The 20,575-nt window shown below is 39.3% G+C and overlaps 1 protein-coding gene and 2 long non-coding RNA genes across 4 annotated transcripts in view; 1 reads left to right on the top strand and 2 right to left on the bottom strand.

Annotated features, from left to right (window-relative positions):
- LOC111586876 (protein FAM13A-like) overlaps window positions 1-14,681 on the bottom strand; it is a 32,379-nt gene extending 17,698 nt beyond the window's left edge. For both annotated transcript variants that reach the window (XM_055018593.1, XM_055018591.1), the window contains exons 1-6: window positions 14,539-14,681; window positions 13,831-14,032; window positions 13,462-13,671; window positions 11,684-11,864; window positions 9,743-9,917; window positions 9,098-9,219 (exon numbers count right to left, since the gene is read on the bottom strand). In XM_055018593.1, coding sequence (XP_054874568.1) covers window positions 9,098-9,219; window positions 9,743-9,917; window positions 11,684-11,864; window positions 13,462-13,671; window positions 13,831-14,032; window positions 14,539-14,568 — 920 coding nt within the window. In that variant the 5' untranslated portion in view covers window positions 14,569-14,681. The remainder of the gene's footprint in view (window positions 1-9,097; window positions 9,220-9,742; window positions 9,918-11,683; window positions 11,865-13,461; window positions 13,672-13,830; window positions 14,033-14,538) is intronic.
- LOC129350830 (uncharacterized) lies at window positions 2,081-4,017 on the bottom strand. Its single transcript, XR_008604383.1, has 2 exons — window positions 3,500-4,017; window positions 2,081-2,576 (listed from the first exon to the last, which is right to left on the bottom strand). It is a non-coding gene; the product is annotated as an uncharacterized LOC129350830 (long non-coding RNA).
- Window positions 14,682-14,788: 107 nt separating the features above from the next.
- Window positions 14,789-18,701, top strand: LOC129350829 (uncharacterized). Its single transcript, XR_008604382.1, has 2 exons — window positions 14,789-16,996; window positions 17,141-18,701. It is a non-coding gene; the product is annotated as an uncharacterized LOC129350829 (long non-coding RNA).
- Window positions 18,702-20,575: the final 1,874 nt, after the last annotated feature.

Raw genomic sequence — 20,575 nt, forward strand, 5'->3', positions numbered from 1 at the left:
CGTAGTTCCTCAAGTGACCACATGGGTGGAGCAAAGGCGGAGTCTGGGTGGAGTCAGGGCGGAGAGTAGGTGGGGAGGTGGGTGGCGGCCTCCCCCCTCTACTCCCCCACCTCCCCCCACCGCCCACCACACCTTCCCCCGCCCGACGAGTTCTTCAAGTCTCCACGAGTTCTTCGAGTCTCGACGGGTTTTCCCGAGTTTCTGGAGTTTCCACCAGGTCGGAGGCAGAACAAGTTGTCATGAAGAGGTGTTGAAGTCGGCCAGGATGGACTGACTTTTTACAGCGACTAGAAGGAAGACCACTAGAAGAGCAGGTCTTTAACCACCATCCATAAAATCCATGGAGTCGCTCCAGAGAAATGAAGGAAGGTCAACTTTTATCAACCTCCATCCAGATGTTCCACTTGATATCTTTACTTTGACATTTTTAGCACCACAAACCTTTAGTATCACACTTTATTATCATTTATTAGGACTTTAATGGAATCCATCAGCAGATTTAGTTTTTGTTGAGAAACTTTATTCTTGTCATCGTGGGACTGCAGTATTTAAAACTGTTCCTTCTATTTGACCTCATGTTTATTAGTTTTAGTGGAGAAAGTTATTTTAGTTGTCGATTAGTCTCTTAAAAACCAAATAATAAATTGGATTAGTCGAGGTTTAAATTTCTTACGTTATTATATTTTAAATATGACAAAAAAATATAAAAATAAAGTGTCTTGAGACAATTTGACCTGTAATTGGCGTTATATAAATAAAATTGAATTAAAATTGTATGTATCTTGTAATGTTGGGGTAATTCAGCCATATATGTTGGAAAACACATTTTCTTTGTCTATTAATCTGCTGTTTTCTCCAGTAATTCATTTCTTGTTTTGGTTTATAAAATGTCAAACCCAAATATATTCAGTTTACTGTCATAAAAACCAAAAAGATTTACATTCATGATGCAGGAATCATGCAGTTTTTCACTTTTTATCTTAGTTTAGTCAGAAAGATAGTTGATAATGTGTGAATTGTTGCAGCTTGTGAGCCGTAAAAGGTTTTAATCTTTGGAGCCGAGTGTCAAAAAACACTTAGAAACAAACATCAGCAAAGTACTCAAAGATTTGAACATCATTTGCATGACAATGTCAAATTGAAGGACATTTATTTCCAACATAAATGTGTGATATTCATCCTCTGGAGCTTTCTCTTCACATCATCTTCCACCTGGACTGGTTTGGTCGGGAGCATGTGCAACAAACATTTGAAAAACTGCACTTTAACCTCAATGAATGACACTGAGGTTTAATCTCTACATAAATGAGACTGAGTCTGGATGTGATGCTCTTTCATTAACTCCTAAGTTTAGGGAAAGTTCAAACAAAAGAAGACAGTTCAGGTAAGATGTGAGAATGAGCTTATTTTCTAACAAACATCTCAGACTTTCTGAGCCTCAGCAAATCTAGCAAGATATTTTAACAAGCAACTCAAGAGATCCAGAAGTTGGAGAGAGTTAGCTTTCGCTGAGCCAAAGAACATGTGGGACGCTAACCTAGCAAACATTTCAGACTTTTCTCTGTGAATTCTGAGAAATAATTTCCTATTTAATGACAGAGCTACACATCTTAACTCAGTCTCATTAAAACACTCTAATTCAGTGTCATCCATCCATATTAAAGTGCAGTTACCCAAAATGTTTGTTGCATGAGCTCCAACAAAACCTGTCCAGGTAGAAGGCCACTTTGACAAACAGGAAGTGGAAGATTCCAAACAGATTTATACAAGGGGGAACCGGACTGTACTAAGTGTGGCCGAGTATAAAGGGGTGTTTTGTGGGTTTTTAAGGCTGATAATGATTATTAGTGAGACATTTGGAGTATATTCATTTGGATATTCATTTGCAGTAAATGAAAGTATTTAAAATCTTGAGTTAAACTTACAAGAACACAAACTTTAACAGAAAACGTTGTTGATACGTTTTTGTTTTGTTTACAGATGTTAAGTTAAAGGAGTTTTATTTGTGACGTATAACTGATCAAATCACTCCAGAAGACAGAGCGACCACAGGTAGATAAAGGTTCAGAGCCAAAGTAGCACCATTTTTAAATGTATTTATTACCGTAAATCAGTAAAAAATAAAATACTGATAATCAGTAAATCAGTCAGTCCACAATTACTACAATTCTACAATGTATGTCTCTTTCCTTTGACTTGTTATATGTACAATATACAATGTATATGATGTCGTTTTTTCATACCAGAGGCTATACTATGATGTTTTCTAAGAGACATACGATGCTACTCTGTTTGTTCTGGCTCTGGGCTGCTGCACTCCTCCTCTGTTGTTTTCTGGATTGTACTCAGCTGCATGCCTTCGTCCACCAGGCCTCCGTTGACTCGTCCTGCCTGCCGTCTCTGGAGCTGAAGCTGGATTGGAACAGACCAAAGTACAGTCCAATCACGATGCCAGCTGCCTCTCAAAAGGCTCCTTCATCTGGTGGAACTTCTTCTGAGGGGAAGCTGAGCTGGCCCGGCAGAACTTTGGAGATGTGTTCCAGTGGTTGGTGGATGTGTGGGAGATAGAGAGGGACCTTTGAATTGTTCAGAAAGGAAAACAGGGAACCCATTGGCAGTTTTAGTTTAGGGTGCTACTGCAGTGTGTTTTTGGGTTTTAAGAGGTGAACAGGAAGAGTTTTTTTTCGTATTGATTATCTTTTACTTTGTTCCTGGTTGGAATGTCCATCAATGTCAACATGAAGTTCACTTTTAGTTCTGTTTATTTATTTTTATTTTACTAACACCCATTTGTTTTTAACCCCCTCACATGTTGTGTTGTTGTAAACTTACTCTTTCAAATAAATTATCGTCTAACCCTCTGGAAACCAGCGTTTGGACTGTTTTTGTGTTGCTCCTCACCTACTGACAGCTGTGGAATAAAGGCTATACTGTGACGTTTTTAGAGCGACATGCTATACTATGATGTTTGTTGGGCAACACGCTATACTATAGGCTTTTTTAATTGACATATTACTGTGACTTTTTTTTTTGTTTTTTTAACATAAGAATTCGAACAGTTTTAAAAGTTACTATACTTTTACTTATGCAATAAAATTATTATTCTATGGCATTTTTTAGATGACATATTATACTCTGATGTTTTCTTGAATTACATACTATTTTGACAATATACTGCACTATGACATTTTTTGAACCACATATCATACATGACAATTTTAGGCAACATCCTATCATTTTGCACTTTTTGAACCACATAATAATCTATGTTTTGTTTTGTTTTTTTTCTTGCCAACATGCTGTACTATGAACTACAGGCCATACTATGTTATTCTTGAGTAAAGCATACTATACTTTGACATTTTCTGAACTACATCCTATACTATGGCGTTACACACAGAGTGCTTTGGTTACATGTTGATTTATAATCTAGATTTTTTCTGTTTTGTTTTTTGACGGGATTACCACAGACCTGACTGTGAACACCGTTGACACCCACCTGAGGGAGACGCTGTCTAAGATCTCAAGGCTTCTTGGTCGTGGTCTTTCTGGCACGTACTCTTCCAAGATGAGCCGGGAAGTTTAACACTGATGGAATGACACCAGGTCTATGCAGACAAACTTCCACTTCCTCCTCAACCCATAGTCTCTGGGAAACCTACATGGAGTAAGAAAAGTAGACAGAGAAGTAATTAAGTCTGTACACAACATATTAAAAAGAAATCATGCTAATAAATTAAGTACAAAGAACTGAATTCGCCAATATACTGGAGTCCAGAGCTATTTAATTTGACAAGTATAATCTTGTTTCGTAACATTTCAATTATTTGAGAGCAGTCCTAAAGAACTGCCTGTAATCCCAATCATAAAATGGGTTTGGAGGAAGATGGTAGATGGTAATCTGCTACATGTAGCTTTCATCAGGCATTCCTGAGCTGGCATGCTGCACAGTTTGCATTTACACCTACCTGAATTCTTGGTCGTTGGTCTCGCTGTTCTGATCATGCTTGCAGGCATTTACACCTGTAGTAATAATAATAATAATGCGAAAATCAACCATGGTCTCTGTTTACCGTGTCTTACCAGTGATAAGACGTTGCTGTTACGTGCTGGAGGTTGATGTTGACAGGGTCGGTGTCCGAGTTGGTGCTGAAGCTGGTGCTGGAGAGGAGGCAGGGGAGCTGGAGGCTCCATGACGGAGGTGGAGCAGGCTTCGCACGTCGGAAGGGATTCTTGAACAGAAATAAACATTCACCCTAAGTACACGAAAAATACGACATTGTAACTTGTGAAAAAAATAAACCTTTAAGACCACTAGCTTAGTTCGTCATGCTGACTGATGTATTAGCTTCTGAGAGTTAAACGTTAGAAACAGCAGCACGAAATACAAGCGGAGCACGGAGCTAGCGCTGATGGCTAACTAGCTAGCTTATTGTCTGCTACAGGAGACAACAACGTTACTTTCTAAATATACTTGTTTGCTTAAAGGGAGCTTGCCACCAATGGGATAAATGATGTAAAAGTTTCTTGAAGTCACAAAACACTCACCATTCTTGAACGTCTCCAATAATGCAGCAGCTGAGTCGCCCTCCTGTTGCTCGTCGGTGCGGTGCCAGTAAATAGCTTCCATTAAACCTCTTCCAACACCTCCTGGTTGACCCACGCCGGCAGCTGTGGTCTTTGGTGGACCGATAGTCATTTTTGAGCTTTTTCAGCTTCTCCCTACACTGCTTCTGTCCTCTTTATATACAGTCTACTGTATGTGTGGGCGGCCATCCGCTCTGAGACCTCCTGATAAACTTTCTCCGTCCAGCTCTCTCTGTATTCTTTGGTCCACCACCAAAGACAGAAAAGTCTCGACCTCTTCATTCACCCACGGTACAGGTCTGGCTGTCATATTAAAATTATGAAGAACAGAGAGTTCCATGAAGAGCAATGCACACCGTCGCTGTTTAGTTTTTTTTTTTTAAATGCCGGTTTTGTTTTCGTGCTGGAGTCGCTCTCGTGTGTCGTCACTTCCTGTCCTATCAGTGGCCTGCACTCCTGTCCAATCAGTGGCCTGCACTATGTAGACGTCACATCTCAGTTCACTTCATCTCGCTTGGAACCTCAAGCCGAGAAGGTACGGAAAATCGTGCCTGATACCATGCACTAATCCGTATGGAAACGCTCGCAAACAAAGACGAGCCGAGCCGCACCGCGCCGAGTAGGTGCTTGTGGAATCGCTGCTTATGAGAACAACGGTGGCTGCACATAAGGACGCCTGACGTTGATTAGCTGCATAAATACCATTATATACAGTCTATGGTAAATACGTATGTGAATCGCATCATTGGCTGCAGCAGCCAGTCACCGGTCACTCACTGACTCACATTGAAAAATAGCACAGAATGAATTGTTACGTGTTTATTTTATTTACAATTTAGGTTGGATTTTTTTTGTGCGCAGCGCAGATTTTCTGTGCGCGGAGACCGTGTCAGCAGTGCGCAATTGCGCACACGCGCAGCTTAGATGGAACAGTGGTCAGCAGTGACAGCCGCAGGCAGAGAACTGACCCACCCACTTCAATTACCCGTGCCAACACACGTCTGTACAAGCGCACAGACAGACTGACACAAATATGAAATCACAGTCAGAGGCACTTAGTCATTTTTAAGGTCAACAGTGGCAGTTGGAGCACTGCAATAAAGACAGAAGTAGGCCAGAGAGACCAAGACAAGAAAGCACACACACATATAATCACACCTGAACACTTTTAGTTTAAGCCCTGACTGATATGCGTAATCAGAACGACAACTGAGAGTACAAAACTGGAAGAGTGACCTAAAAGAGAACATTTTATGTATATTGGATAATAAACCGCATTACAGAACATGTTTCTTGACCCACATATCAAGACTTGACCTAGAAATAGATAATTTTACGAATACATGAACTGACTGACATGAAAGGGTGATCTACTAAAAAATATAATTGAAGCAAAACAGCTGACTGAATGCACGCTATTTTTTTCTTAGAAATATTATCTTAAGTAAACAGTAAGAGACAGAAAACAGAGACTTGTTTTGAAATCATTCCCTTTATAGGAATAACTAGACTACAATCAATACAGACCATGACATCAGTCGCAAGCATAGAGGTCGACACATGGCCAGACAGAACAGAATTCAAATGCCAGACATGTAAAATAAAAGCACAGCAGCCCAGTGACAGATCCCACGATGACGTGTAGACACACATAACCAAAAACTTCCCTTTCCTATTTGTTTCAAACAAACCTAAGTCACAGGTTTTTACTAAAGAAACCATAACAAATGTGGGTACTTGGTCTGAATTCTGTGCTGTTGCTCCTAACAGGAGGGTAATAAATAAATAAACAAATCACATTCTAACTCCCTAACATTTACTGCAGTTATTTAATCTGGACCCCTTCGTGTAGTTGAGGAAATAGGACTAGTAAAGAAATAGAAATATCTATGTACTTTCGATTCCCTACAATTCATTGGCTCTAGAAAGACAGACAGTTGGAATGACGCAGCATTTTATGCTTGCAGCACAGATGAGAGTGGGAAGCTGTTGATGAAAAACTACTGATGTTTGTTTGCTTTGTGAGGACTAAAAAACAAACAAACGCACTGAGAACACATAAAACCTTCTTGGTATAGTTTCCATTTGAAGCTTGTTATGCTTCCTCAGCAGGCGTGACAGATTTTACAGCTTAGAATCCCATATATGGAGGTGGACTGTCCCCATGTGTCCCTGTTGTATGAAATGAACATGAGATGATGCATCTGCAGAGTTTGCCAAATCCCTGGATATGAAGTCCACATTCTAAAGAGGTTTTGCTCTGGGTTAAATGAAGATTTTGCACTGGTGTCTGGTGTTATCAAGCAGGGTGAGGATAAACTGACAAACAAAAATAGTCATTTGGAAGGTAGGCAGCTAGATTGACTTTTGTACATTGACATCAGCTGTGAAAAGAAATAGAGGACTGAGTCTACTAGTTTGCTGCTTTTCAATATCTGGAGCACCACCTGCTCGTTTCTGTGTCAGTTAGGCAACGCACAAAAAGCACATTTCATGCCACCTATTCCTTTTCAGCTACATCCACTGATGACTCCTTTATAAGTGACACAAGTGGGTCATTTAACTACAGTCTGGCCAGCCAAGCTGCTGCCTTCGAATATTTCTGTGACTTTAATCTCATTTTGGCTTCAGTCCACAAGGATTCTATTAGCAGTCCCTCATACTTGTTTTCAAAAATCCTCTTTTTTACCCTGACTGAGGACACCCTTTCATCATAACAAAGTAAACAAAACTACAACCACAAATGCCTAAAATAACAACAAGAATAGTTAATAGGCAAATAGTTTTTTTATTAGCTCAACACACAAACAGAGGTAAACTGTAATTATACATAAACGACAGTCACAACATTAATTAGCAAATGTATGTGATGTGGATGAGAGGTGAAACGTCTTCAAGGAACCTTCTTAAAGTCCAGTTGGATTGATTTAAACAACTTTGGATAACCATGACCTGGATGAATGAGAAACTACACAGACATCATATGTGAATGCCATGCTGCTTGCGGAATATGGAAGAACAAATACAAAAAAATGGATGAATGCATTTTTTTCGTCTGTACTACGACCTAACAGCAACCTACATTCACAATATAAAAATAGAAAATAACAGAGTCGCCTGCAAGTTCTGAGGTGGAAAAGTTACCCGCAAGCAGACAACCGTCAGCACATATAGATTCTGTCTGGAAGACTGATTTGCCATTATTCCACTTCTCTGCTGCTTCTAGCAACTATTTTTACTGGCCATTAGACTGAAAGGCCACTTAGCTGTACAAGCAACAGCTGGTTTTCTGGTTGACGACAGAAACTGGGTGGCAGAGTTTCAGTACCGAGATGTTGCAGTTTACACACCAGTGTGTTGCTACTTGCTTTTAAAGTAACTAAATGGAACTATTATTTTCCAGCAAATGTTGTAAACTTCCCCTTCTGACCACGGTAACATTAGTAAAGAGAAACCAGTAGGCTACTGAATGAATGAATAATTAAACTATAGTCTAATAGAATATTGTATTACGAGGAAATTTTCCATTTTCTATCATACCATTAAGTCTGTCTGAACATTTAATTATTAACTAAAATTCTTTGAGGGAAATGTGTGTACTATCATACACACATTTGTCTGATTCGGATGAAGAAGAGCAGTAGCATCATTTCATTCTATTTTATAATGAAATGTGAGCCACTGATGAAAAGCTCTAGTCTTCAGAAAAGAAGAAGGGCTGATTGACACTGATAAAACTAAGCGATACAGTTTGACCCCTTTGTAACTTCCGTGAGACACCGTAAAAAAAGACCCCCAGAGATTGACCTTAATTCCCTGTGAAACACGTCTCAGACATCATTTCACCAACGATACAACCATCAGCCAGACAAATGGCTAAACGATGCTGCATGTAGAGCGAAATGCTACAGGCCAAAAGGTCAGGTTGTAATTATTCCCTCAGGGACAAGATATCTGAAGTGAGGGTTAGTGACAGTTTAATGTGGCTACGGCAGGAAAAAGCATGCTTTAACGTCTGCAGGACACAATTATAATTAGTAACGGATCTTTGCAGCAGTTCAGTCAGAGACAGAGTCAGTTATAGTCACAAGTACCGATGAGTCTAACTGTTTACGACTTAACTCTGTCCAACCCAATTACTGCACCTGAGGCAGCGCCCACTTATTCTCTTATTCCATGCTTATCGCATTGCTCACAGGTTGACCTACTGTAGATCTGCATTTTATCTCCCCCATCTCCTCAGCCTCCTCCTGCATTAGCAAAAAATAGCTTTCTTTGCTCATAATGTGTTCACTCAAACATCGTTAATGTCAGGCTCTGCCGGGGGGTTGTGATCTCAGGGATTCTCTGTGTCATGCTTGCTCAGATTGTTCAACAGAAACTACTTGAGCAGAGTCAAACACAAATGTGCATAAATCTGAAATAAATGGTTAAATGTGATGCGTCCTGCCTATCTGTTTATCTTTTTTGTGTCGTTACAAACATATTAATGCTAAGGTGACGACAGTACCTGTTGAGATGAGAGTGCATCCAGATGGTTTGGTTAAAAGCTCTGGTCGTTGAGAATGAGGCAGCCTTTCCCTCCAACCTTCCCACACTGCTCAGCTCCGAGTGACAGCTGCTGGGTTGGACCTGCCAAACACAAAAAAATAGTGAACACACTCACATTACTAGAGGGACATAACAAAAAAAAAACTGTAGCATCTAAATTTACTAGGTTTCTACCAACTGCTTTCTTATCTGCCTTAAACGCAAATATACAGGATTTAACAGCCTCCTGCAACAATCCTTCCTTTAGTTTAAATACAGACAGAATAATAGACGACCAGGGTCATCCTGGTATTTTCTCTACATCTGGGTGACTCAGTCCCTGGCAAACAATCCATTGACGTTCACCAAAAATGTAGGAAATGTAATGGTTTTATACTCTAAAACTTGCTGTAACCACACCTAAAAGTTGTGACAAACAGGCAGAAAGATTTTTAAAATGTTTTTTTTTTTTACAAGTTTCCATCATGAAAAAGAATCTCCAGAACAAAAATGTCTGTGGCTGTGTCACTGAGATCATGGATGGCACTCATTAGGGCACAGGGAAACACTCATTTAAAAATGTAAATTAAACAATAATGTAATTATTTCGATTAAAGGGATTCACCTCAAAGTGTGAAAGAGCTGAGAGGGTAGGAGGAGGTGGTGAGCTGGAGGCAATGGAGGAAACCACTGCGTCTTCGGCTGCTGCTTGAAAGAGAACCTTGTGATGTCTGAGAAGTTGCAGCAACAGGGCGTTACACACACTCTGCTCCTCCAGCATCCTGGGTCCTGCAGCAACACTGCATGATGAAAGGAGAAGGAAACGACAACACAATGTCATACATATGATGTACTGTGCACTCAAAATGGTCCCTTTTAAAGAGTTGTTAGAAACACAAGAGAAAAGGTTGCCATCTAGTGGAAGGAGGCATATACAGCAGTAAACGGAAATGAACACCTAGGAAAATAAAAATCCCTGACAAAAATAAATAAACCCTGTAGCAAAAAGGGCTTCTGTGTGGCTTCTATAAGGCCTCACTCTGGCATTAGCACTCCACGATAAATTTCAGACATATGTAGGGAGGTAATCACCACCTCAGACCGAAATAGAAGGCCTTCACGTGTGCACGTGGAAGCTGTGATTTGGTTTCAATATGCCGTGCTGTGGTTGGTATCATCCATTCTGTCTTTATTTAGGTCTCATCTGGTCTATACATGGAAAGCAAAGGTTAACATACCATTAAACAGCAAAGGGAATGAGAAAAACTTGAGTATTAATAGATTTGTGTTTGTGTATATGACAGACAGGTCAGATGGAATGGCAGGACAGTAGTAGTTTGTCACATGGATTACATAACACACATATGAGGGGAACAGGCTGTTTATAAAGAGGGCTGGGTGACAAATATGGATGAGTTACGGGGAGCAGACACTGGCAAAGAAGCTGTCACACTTGCTGCATGGCAAGAACATGTGTTACAATGTCTGTCATACCAAGTTTTTAACCTATAAATGACAGTAATATTATTGAATTCCTGGATCAAGCAAGTATAAATATATATTTATGTTTAAATGTAGCTTAAAAGCTATGATTCTGAGCAGATTTTTTTTGTTTTGCACTATGTGCCTCTCTTTCATTCTAAAACTCTTTCATTCAAACCATTACACCATTCTTAAAATCCCCTGTTGCTGTTCTAATTCCTGTGGCACAACAAGCAAAAAGCACAGGATATTTTCCAGCTCTCTGAAGCTACCACAACTGAAACCCACCCCCATTTTTTCCAAACTTATGTTACCACACCCTCCAACCAGCTCCTAATTCTCTGACTATAATCATCTGACATTTTCCCCTCAAATGCATAATTTTATGCCATGACTAACGCCACATTCCACTGAGATGCCGTTAACTGTCAGAGAAAACAGGGGTGACACAGGCGAGACTAGGAGATCAAGGGCTGGTGGAACGGTTTAAAGGGTGTTGACTGCATATAATAATTCCTTCATACAGTGACAGAAACTCAAAGTTGAACTCCACGCATGCTTCCCCAGAGAATGGGTTTGTTTATAGTGATGGCTGAGATCTGTAAACAGGAAGGGAGAAGCAACCAGCAAAATCCTGATGACCTCTGTTGTATCTGTCTGCCTTTTTGTGTGCCATGCTTTGCATTATTAGCCACAATCCACACCCATTTCCTGGAAGGGGCTAACCCGACTCCACACAACAGACACACACTGAGGACTATGATCTAGACCAGACACTTAGTGGGTTAACATCCTCACAAACAATGTGTTTTTTGTTCTACATCCGGATCTGACAAATAGAGATTCCAGAGAAACCATAACCACTTCTCTCTCTTCAGAACTAAGTGTGAAAACAGCATTTTAAAATGCATATATAGAAGAATAATTTGACTTAAAATTAGAAAGAGACAAATCACTTGATCAACTGTCTGCTCAAGGTTCATTTGAGGATGTATCCAGACTGTGCTGATTTAAACTGAGGAGCCTTGTGTCTCACTACAGCTCTGGATAGGATTTGAATGTGGAATTAACAACAGCAACTTACTGGAATATACAAGGTCCAAAGATGGTTGCCAGATTTTCCACAGGCATGTGGTTTGACTGGCTGTGAGCGGCCACTCTGGACAGAAAGTGGATGAGGTAAGACAAAATAATGAGGTTGTCATCTGGGAGGCAGCAAAGGTTTTCTCTCAGACTCTGGTTCACCTCTGTCCTATCTGCAGATCCTAAAATAAGGAAACACAAAAACAGAATTTATTAACATACTCCTCAATCACTAGTCTATGATATCAATGGGTATACAATATATGATATTATATTATTGTAGTTTATACACAAACAAAATTTGCCAATATGAGCCATCCAATAAAAGATTACCACCCTACCATTAAGCTGTATATAATTATTATGCACATAAAAAGTAAAATTGTAAAGGATGTCAGGATGAATAATGTATTTCCACTTTAGACACCTGTACTATGAGATGGACACTGGCAGTAGCTCTGGTATGTTACGGAGTAAATATTTAATTGGTTACTCAGAGCATAATCATCAGATTAAGCTACACCTGAAAAAGCTGTTTCTATTTTTAATGTAAAGAACACTTTGTGCGCAGCAACCAACTGACATTAATCTATATCTATGTTTAAGCCACTGTACACTCAGTTTTGTTTCCACTTCTGCTTCCTTGTTGTCTAAGCACAGATTTGTTCCCCTTTGAGGCAGACATGAAGAAATGGAAACATGTAAATAATTATAGATACTGCCAACAAAACTGTATACGATGGCACAAGCTCCCATATTGGCCTCATTCACTTGGAACATAATCCATAGCTTACTTTAATACGTTAATTGCCTAAGTCTATAAGACCTTGGTACACAAAGTGGATGACAATATGGCATGTTTTGTTTTGTTTTGTTTTGTGTCTTTGTGGCTGCAAATCCGACTTATGAAGAGCAGTGCAAGAATCTCCTAGCATTACTAATAAATATACAGTTCTGTTTAAAGGGCATTTTTAGCAGTTAAGACAGTAAAGTAAAATATTTTTAAAAATTAATTAAATCAACATGTGATCAGGCGTTGCCATTCAGCCAGCACAAATTATCCTATGTCCACCTGCACACAGTTTTTAAAGGTACTTAGGTTATTTCAAGCATATTGGAAAACTTGCCACATTTCTTCTTTGGATTTAGAGCTGCCTCAGCTGCTTCGTGTCTTTATGTAATCCCAGTGTGACTGTGGGGGGGTCATACCATCTGGTGCAGGACTTCTTGTTCTTCGTCTGGTAACTGATAAGGATTCTTTACGACTCTGGCTGTATGTTTGCAGTTGTTGTCACACTGGGCAACTGGCTGAGATCAATCAGATGCCTCTCTGATGGTACCATGTAATGGGTAAGAATCTAAATTTTTAATATTTGCACAGTATGGTATGTGTTTGACATCACAATGATCACCCCTACGGAGTGTGTAGGCCGTTTAGCCACACAAGCAAAAACTGTCCAAAAAATCTGCAGTTTTAACAATAAAAACTACCTCATGACTCACTTATAGCTTGTAGGACATTCTCACTTCCCTCAACTGTCTCACACACATGGAGGAGTGCGAGACTGGCTAAAAATGATCCTAGCCGTTTTTATAGTTAATCAGGTCACTTATTACTAAATACTTCAGTCAGACAGCAGGCCTTGACTCACAGTTCCTTTGCACTACCACTGTCCTGCCTCTGGGGTTTAACACTTATACAGCAGCTCTCATCAGGGACCAGTGGTACAGTGACGCAGAAAAAGTATAGAAAAATTGATCCCAAAAATGCCAGACTACCTGTTAGGCTCTGAACCAGCTGTTTGCGCTGAGGTTCGGGAACTACGGGGACGGGCAGCTCCCGAAGGAAGAGTTTGAGGAGCGAAGCAACAGTGGGGACATCTCCATCGTGCTCCAGGTCCACCCTCTCTCCACTGTCCCAGCGCTGTCTTAGCTGCCTGGTCCGAACCACTGACCCACACAGACGAAACAGACCTCTATGGTGCATTCCTGTGATAAAGAAACACATTCAGTCAGTAAACATGCAGGGGATGTTAGAGTATTCTGTTGCATTGAAAGAACAGGAGAAAGAAAATAGAAAATAAGGAAGTCAGAAAGACAGACTTGTTGAATGGAAATTAATTTTAAAGAGAAAACAACAGCAAATACCATTCTTATTCAGGAACTCCACCATGTCTCTCAACACGAGGGGTATCCCACAGACCATCTGTCCATCCTCTCTTAGTGTTTCCAAGGCAACGCCAAACACACATCTGGGTGCCAGTTCAGGCTGTGAATCCAGGGTGGGAGTGATGGGCTCTGGGCTGACCTTAGTGACGGGCCTCAGGATTCTCACTGAAGATGGGTCGCTCTGCATGGAAACGGCATGATGCAGCTGAAATACAACTAGTTCACAGTCATATTCATAAATGACAACAGGTGGTTTAGAAAAGAAGTTGAACCCTCCTCCATTTTAAAATTCATGAATGTGCTGTGGACACATATAGCCAAAAAAATGTGCACTTCATTACTGGAGGATTTTTCACTTTCACGGACCCTGTGATCATGTGAAAACACTTGCAGCTGCAATAAAGTCAGATATTTTGTCAGGATAAAACGACATATTCTCTCAGGTGTCTATACACATTTGACAACTTAAGCTGAAACAGCTAATGTCAACTAAGTTATGCACCCCAAAAACTGCATATTTCCATGTTTTTAACAACAGTTACCTGTCCCTTTTGCGTGCAGTCTCTTTAAAATAAAACCGAGAGAGGTTTTCTTACCCTCACGCCTAACATTAGCTGGTAAAACTGCTTTCCATAAAGTGCAATGAGCAGGAGTAAGATGCTATTTGCTATCAGCTGCTAAACTTACACAGAGCGACACTGACGCGCTTGCTCCCATTTTTCAGCTCAGCGGACCGGGACAGCTCTCCGTTTTTGAAATGTAGACGGATTTTTCCCTCCTCGACATGATGCTCCACTCTCTGAAACTACCGGTAAGACCGACGCACGACGAATAATTATTGCCATCGCCCCTACATACCAGCAAACATGCTAAAACAAATGGGAAAACAGTCGCTGTAAAAATGGAGCAGTTAGCTTACTTCTCGGCGCAGCATTAGCTCCCCGGAAAATTGTTTATGTTGCTAGTCACGTGACACGAGGGTAGCCATGGCGATCTGTGGTTGGTTGCCAGGAGAAGGAGAAGCAGAGCAGCTAAGGATGCTAAAGAAGCTGAGCTTAGTAAATGTAGACAGTAAGTGCTTGTCTAATATTTTTTTCTGCTTGAGTAACTGTGATTAAAAAAGAAGTATCAAATATAAAACACAAATCATTTTAATTTATTTTTTATGGGAGCTTTACCCCATGCATTTGTGAAATATTGCATTACGAGTCACTCTGAGGTCTTCAAGTGCAATTTCTTTTAGTACTGTCACAACCAAAATACTAAACAAATCCTAACAAAAGCCATTAAAAACTTAAAATTGGTTGGTTCCATAAAAATACATGAGAAATTTTAAGTATTGGGTCATTTTGGTACCAGTGATCCACTAATGAAGGTCAAGCTTTTTATTAAAAGACACAATTTTTGCTTTGTGTTTTTATAAAGCCAGCAGATTTGAAAGTTCTTCAGAGACAAAAACGGCTAAATAAGGAGCCTAACACAGGAAACATGCCTCAAGATATAGATTCTCAGCCAGGAAGGGTACAGCTGCCATCAGATAGCCAGGAAGTGCAGATGCAGTCCTTCAGCAGTTGGATACACTCTGCAGAAATACAGACGAACCAACGGTTTGGAAGACAAACCACGGTCTGGGTGTTTAAGGGTTTCTTCAGCAAGAAATGTGCAGGAAAACCGCCGAATGACATCACAGGAAATGTTCCCTCTAATTTTTCATGAGTCTGAGCAAACACACAAACTCCCTGAGCGTCCCTTGGACCACTGTGAGCAACATCAGACGTGTGCACTGTGGTCACACCAGCATCACATCCATTCAAGTTACATGGTTCATTAAAAGAATCAAATTACAGCATTTACATTTCTGTTAAAACACTTTGTCAACAGGAGCCAGTTGAAGGCTGCAGTGATTTTAGTGACACTACAATGTATAAGAGTGAAGTTATTGAATATTTGTCTCTCTTTACTGTTGCAGTGATTTTGCAAATTGCAGACGGACCCTGTTCACTCCATAAACACCAATGTTATTCCTGTAGCTTGAAAGACAGCTACTTTTGATAAAACTGGGCTTGTAGCACATTGTCTGCCTTGCAACAATGGGAAAGAGGCACCGTTTATGTTTTGACAACCTATATCTAATGAGTTATTGATGCTGGAAGTCTGAATCTGTGAATATCTTTCCAACTTTACTGAACTTGGGGCCACTACCACCTAAGGAGTGATATATTTAATTTTGAAAAAAGCATTTAGCCATACTTAAAGCTTTAAGTGCTTTATTAACACGGAACTAAAAATTTTGTATTGTTTTATTATCACAGATTCTGTCTGAAAAGAGGTGGCATCATTTTAAACAGTGAAATCAAACTAACAAAATGTAATGACCAACCAGTGAGCAATACTGGATTCTGCAAAAACATAAACAACTTTTTTTAAAATCTAAATCTTATCTTAACACAGTTAATGTATTAACTTATTTTTGTGTGTATGCATGTATTTATTGATTTATTTAATACTGTTAACATATCAGAGTTCTGAGTGAATTTTTCTTAAGATAGGCAAAGGCCATTTATTGATTACATATAGGCTATTAAATGTTTATTAAAAACTAAAAAGCATTTAAAAAAAAAACAACTTAGGCATTTATTGAGCCACTAAAATACTGTAGAGTACAGACCACATCAGCATGATTATAAGCATCCTCTGGTAAATGAACAACCAGATACTGATGTCTCTCACCATATGGACTTCAGGAGATGACTGGGGGATGATAAACTGTGACCTACTGGTTGGGTTCTCTCTTAGGGGCTTTCGACCAAAGAGCACCAGGTGCTAGGTTGGTTCAAAGTTGAGAGCCAGTGCTTTTTTGGTTCAAATCTCGTGCAGCCCCAGAACGGGTTTCCATTCAGAAGGAGCAAAGTTGGAGCTGCGTCATTGCGCCACCACAAAACGTGTGTACGTCACTGCGTACGTAGCCGTTCAACAGCGTTCACGCCGTACGGAAACCCACACAACAACAATGGAGGACTTCATTGGAGTGGTGTTCATGGCTTTGCTAGTGTGTCTCGCCATCGCTGAACAGCAAAACTTTCTGTTAGGGCTTACCCATCGGCGTCGCCGTTCCAATGCCCGGCGATCACGTTTGAGAAGAAAGGTATTTATCAAAGACGTTTGGATACTTAACAGTAAACGTGCTAGCGTTAGCTTAGCTACTTAGCTTCGACTACGCTTGCATTGATTACTTAGCGGTTAAACACGCGCAATAAGTTGATGATCATATCTATGTTTATCTTTTTAGATGTTTTTAGATGTCACCCCGCCCTCTGCCCGTGACGTGCTCGGCTCTCAACTCTGGCCACCTCTGGCCCAGCAACGAGTTGGTGCCCGAAACGGCCCCAGTTTTTGGAGCCCGGAGCCGCAGCTCCGGTGGTGGAAACACAAAAAACCGGCGCCAAGTCGGGCGCCGGCTCCAACTCCGAACGGGCTCCACCCCGGTCGAAGAGAGAACTCTGTTCTCATGTTTCTTACATGTTTGTCCCCTGACAGCCGGGTCCTAATGTTTTTTGAGCAACACACCATACTATGACGTTTTTACAATGATGGTTCTACTATGGAACCAGTTTGACTTGTTCAGGTGTTCTTTGTGTGAAGACTCAGAGATTTCAGGTATCAGAAAGTGGTTTTCAACTTTCTTTGTTAACTTTCTGCTTCAACTTTAAGTTAAATTTCCTTCACTAAGCCAGCCCTCTGGACTTCCAGGAAGCTGTGTTCCTATTGGCTGTCCAGGTGGCTGCTTGGTGTTATCAGGAACACCTGAGCAGCTCAGTGTCTTCCTGCTTTATTTAGCTGCAGACAAACATTTCCTCTGCTTTGCTTCACCACTGAACTGGGTTTGGCTCCGTTGCTTTAGTTTCTTCTTTAGGCGTTGGCTTGCAGCTTCCAGCAGTAAAATCATCTTTAATGTGTTTCTTGGTGTGTTTTAGGGCTTTGTACTGGATAGTTGTCTTGGTAAATGAGGTTCTTTAGCCACAGTTAGCACATGGTGCTAATGTGTGCAGTGATTAATAGATTTGGTGCAGCTGTGTCTTTATCTTGGCTGTAGTGAGTCTTCAGAGGTTTTTGGTCAGACACATTCTGAATTCTTGTTTGTGAACCAGCGTTGGTTGTCCAGAAGGTAAGAGTTCCTGTCCTGATTCTCTGTTCTCAGAGGTTCTCTGGTAGGCTGCAGGAGACTTTAGCATTTGTGTTGTGCTAGTTTGGTTTTTGTACAGTTTCATTTGGACAACTATCTTGAGGCTCCTCCATGTGGTTTAGTGAGGTTTTCTGGAACAGTTCTACATAGCAACCTGCAGCAGAAGAGACTTTGAGAGTTTTTAGGAAGTTCTGGAGACCAGACTTTAGAGCAGCAGAAACATTTGTCAGCAGTTTGAGCAGGAGAAGGTGAGCTTCAGAGTAGAAATGAGACAGAAACCTTCTTGACCCGTGTGGTGAGGTCCTGTACCAAGAGTTTGAGCAGGTTGTAAAGAGTCTGTAGTTCTTTGGTCTGAAAGCACAAGAAGAGTCGACTCATTAAAGGAGAAAACAGGAGATATTGTTGGTTCTTCTGTCGCTCTGCAGTTTCCTTAGACTGAATATCAAGTTTATATTTTAAATGATTTCCCATGTGAGCCCAAGAAGACTTCAATAAACTCCCTCCATCCCCTGGACACAACAGATTTTATTACCATGTTAAATCTTTTTTTTTTAAATGTTTTTGAGTTTTAATCATAGTTTTAGCATAGTTTTTTTCTCATTGCTTGTTTAGTTTTCTCATCTGTGTAAAAGGCGCTAAACAAATAAAGTTGAATTGATAAACTGAATAGTTGACTAACTCATGATTGTGACAACAGAAGTATTTTCATTGTGATTTATGGGTTTATTTCATTTTTAAGGTTGGGGTTAAAATCTTGACAGAAAAAGAAGATTAAAGAAATAAGCTACGTTAAAAAAAAGCAATTAAATCAAAGGGAAAAAAATTTAATACAAACTTTTAAAAAGGTTTATTATTAAAAAGTATTTTTTCAATGTTTAATTATCGAAAATATTGTATCTGTAATTTTGAATATTTGTATTTGAAAATTTTTTTTAATTTCATAATTACATGTATTGTATCTTGTTTAATTATCTAATTCAATGTTTTGTCTGTTTAATAGAATTTAATTGTATTTAATGTTTAACTATATCAAACAGACAAAATATTGAATTAGATAATTAAACAAGATACAATACATGTAATTATGAAATTAAACAAAATTGAATTTTTTTTCTTTCCCAATATTTAATTTTTCGATTAAATATTGAAGGTTAAACATTAAATACAATTAAATTCTATTAAACAGACAAAATATTGAATCAGATAATTCAACAAGATACAATACATGTAACTATGAAATTAAACAGAATTTTTCAAATACAAATATTCAAAATTACAGATAAAATATTTTCGATAATTAAACATTCAAAAAATACAATTAAACGAAGAATATTAAACATTTAAAAAAATACAAAACATTTAATTAGATCATTAAACCTTTAAAAAGACAAAACATTTAATGAAAAAATTAAATGTTGAATTCGAAAATCACATCTTAAAGACAAAACTTCAAATAGGAATTAAACAGAAACTACAATGAAGCATTTAAAAAGAAAAACCTTCAAGATTTAATCGAAAAATTAAATATCGGGAAAGAAAAAAAACATTCAAACAAGCCGATAAAACATTTGGAAATCAAATCAGACATTAGAAAAGAATAAAAGGTGAGAAAAGAGCAAAACTAAACATTTAAGAAGAATCAAACTAAAGACAAAACATTTGAAAAGACACCAGTTAAACTTTAGAAGATCAAATTAAACAGAAGAGACAATAAAACGATCAAAAAGAGCAAAAAAAGATGAAGGTCTTAAAGCGTTTTCTAGTCTAAAATGAAAACATCAAGTTGTTTCTTGAAACATTTCCTCTTTCTGTGTTCTTGGTTTGATTGTGGATAGATTTACTAAGAACTCATTTCAGAAAACTGCTTTCCAGATAAAGTCTACTAGTAGTTGAAGGCATTGATCAAACTAATGTTACCTTCTGATCTCCACAAACTTTACTGTTCAGTGAAAAGAATCAAAGTTTGTTGAAGATTTCTAAAAAACCCACAGGTGAAGGTCTGAGAAGAACTCGGATGATCTAAATGTGAAATCAAGACTCATGGTCACAAGTTTTAAGGCTTCTGTTAATCAGAAAGTTCAAACTAACAGAGAAGTACTGAGAAACTTTTAAGACTTCAGCCCTCAGACTGTCTGAAGGTTCAAACTAACAGAGAACTACTCAAGAACTTTTAGATTTTCAGTCCTCAGACTGTCTGAATGTTCAAACTAACAGAGAAGTACTGAGAAACTTTTAAGATTTCAGTCCTCGGACTGTCTGAAGGTTCAAACTAACAGAGAAGTACTGAGAAACTTTTAAGATTTCAGTCCTCGGACTGTCTGAAGGTTCAAACTAACAGAGAAGTACTCAGGAACTTAGAAGATATCAGTCCTTGGACTGCCTGAAAGTTAAATCTAACAGAGAACTAATGTGGGACTTAGAAAATTCCAGCCCTCAGACTGTGTGAAAGCTCAGGTCCTGAGGACTCGGGAGGTCTGGAGGCTTGGAAAGTCTTGGAACTGAGGGTTCCACCCTCCAGCACAAAGGCTGAAGTCCAACCTC

The sequence above is a fragment of the Amphiprion ocellaris genome, chromosome 16 (assembly GCF_022539595.1).
Source record: "Amphiprion ocellaris isolate individual 3 ecotype Okinawa chromosome 16, ASM2253959v1, whole genome shotgun sequence".
NCBI lineage: Eukaryota > Metazoa > Chordata > Actinopteri > Pomacentridae > Amphiprion > Amphiprion ocellaris.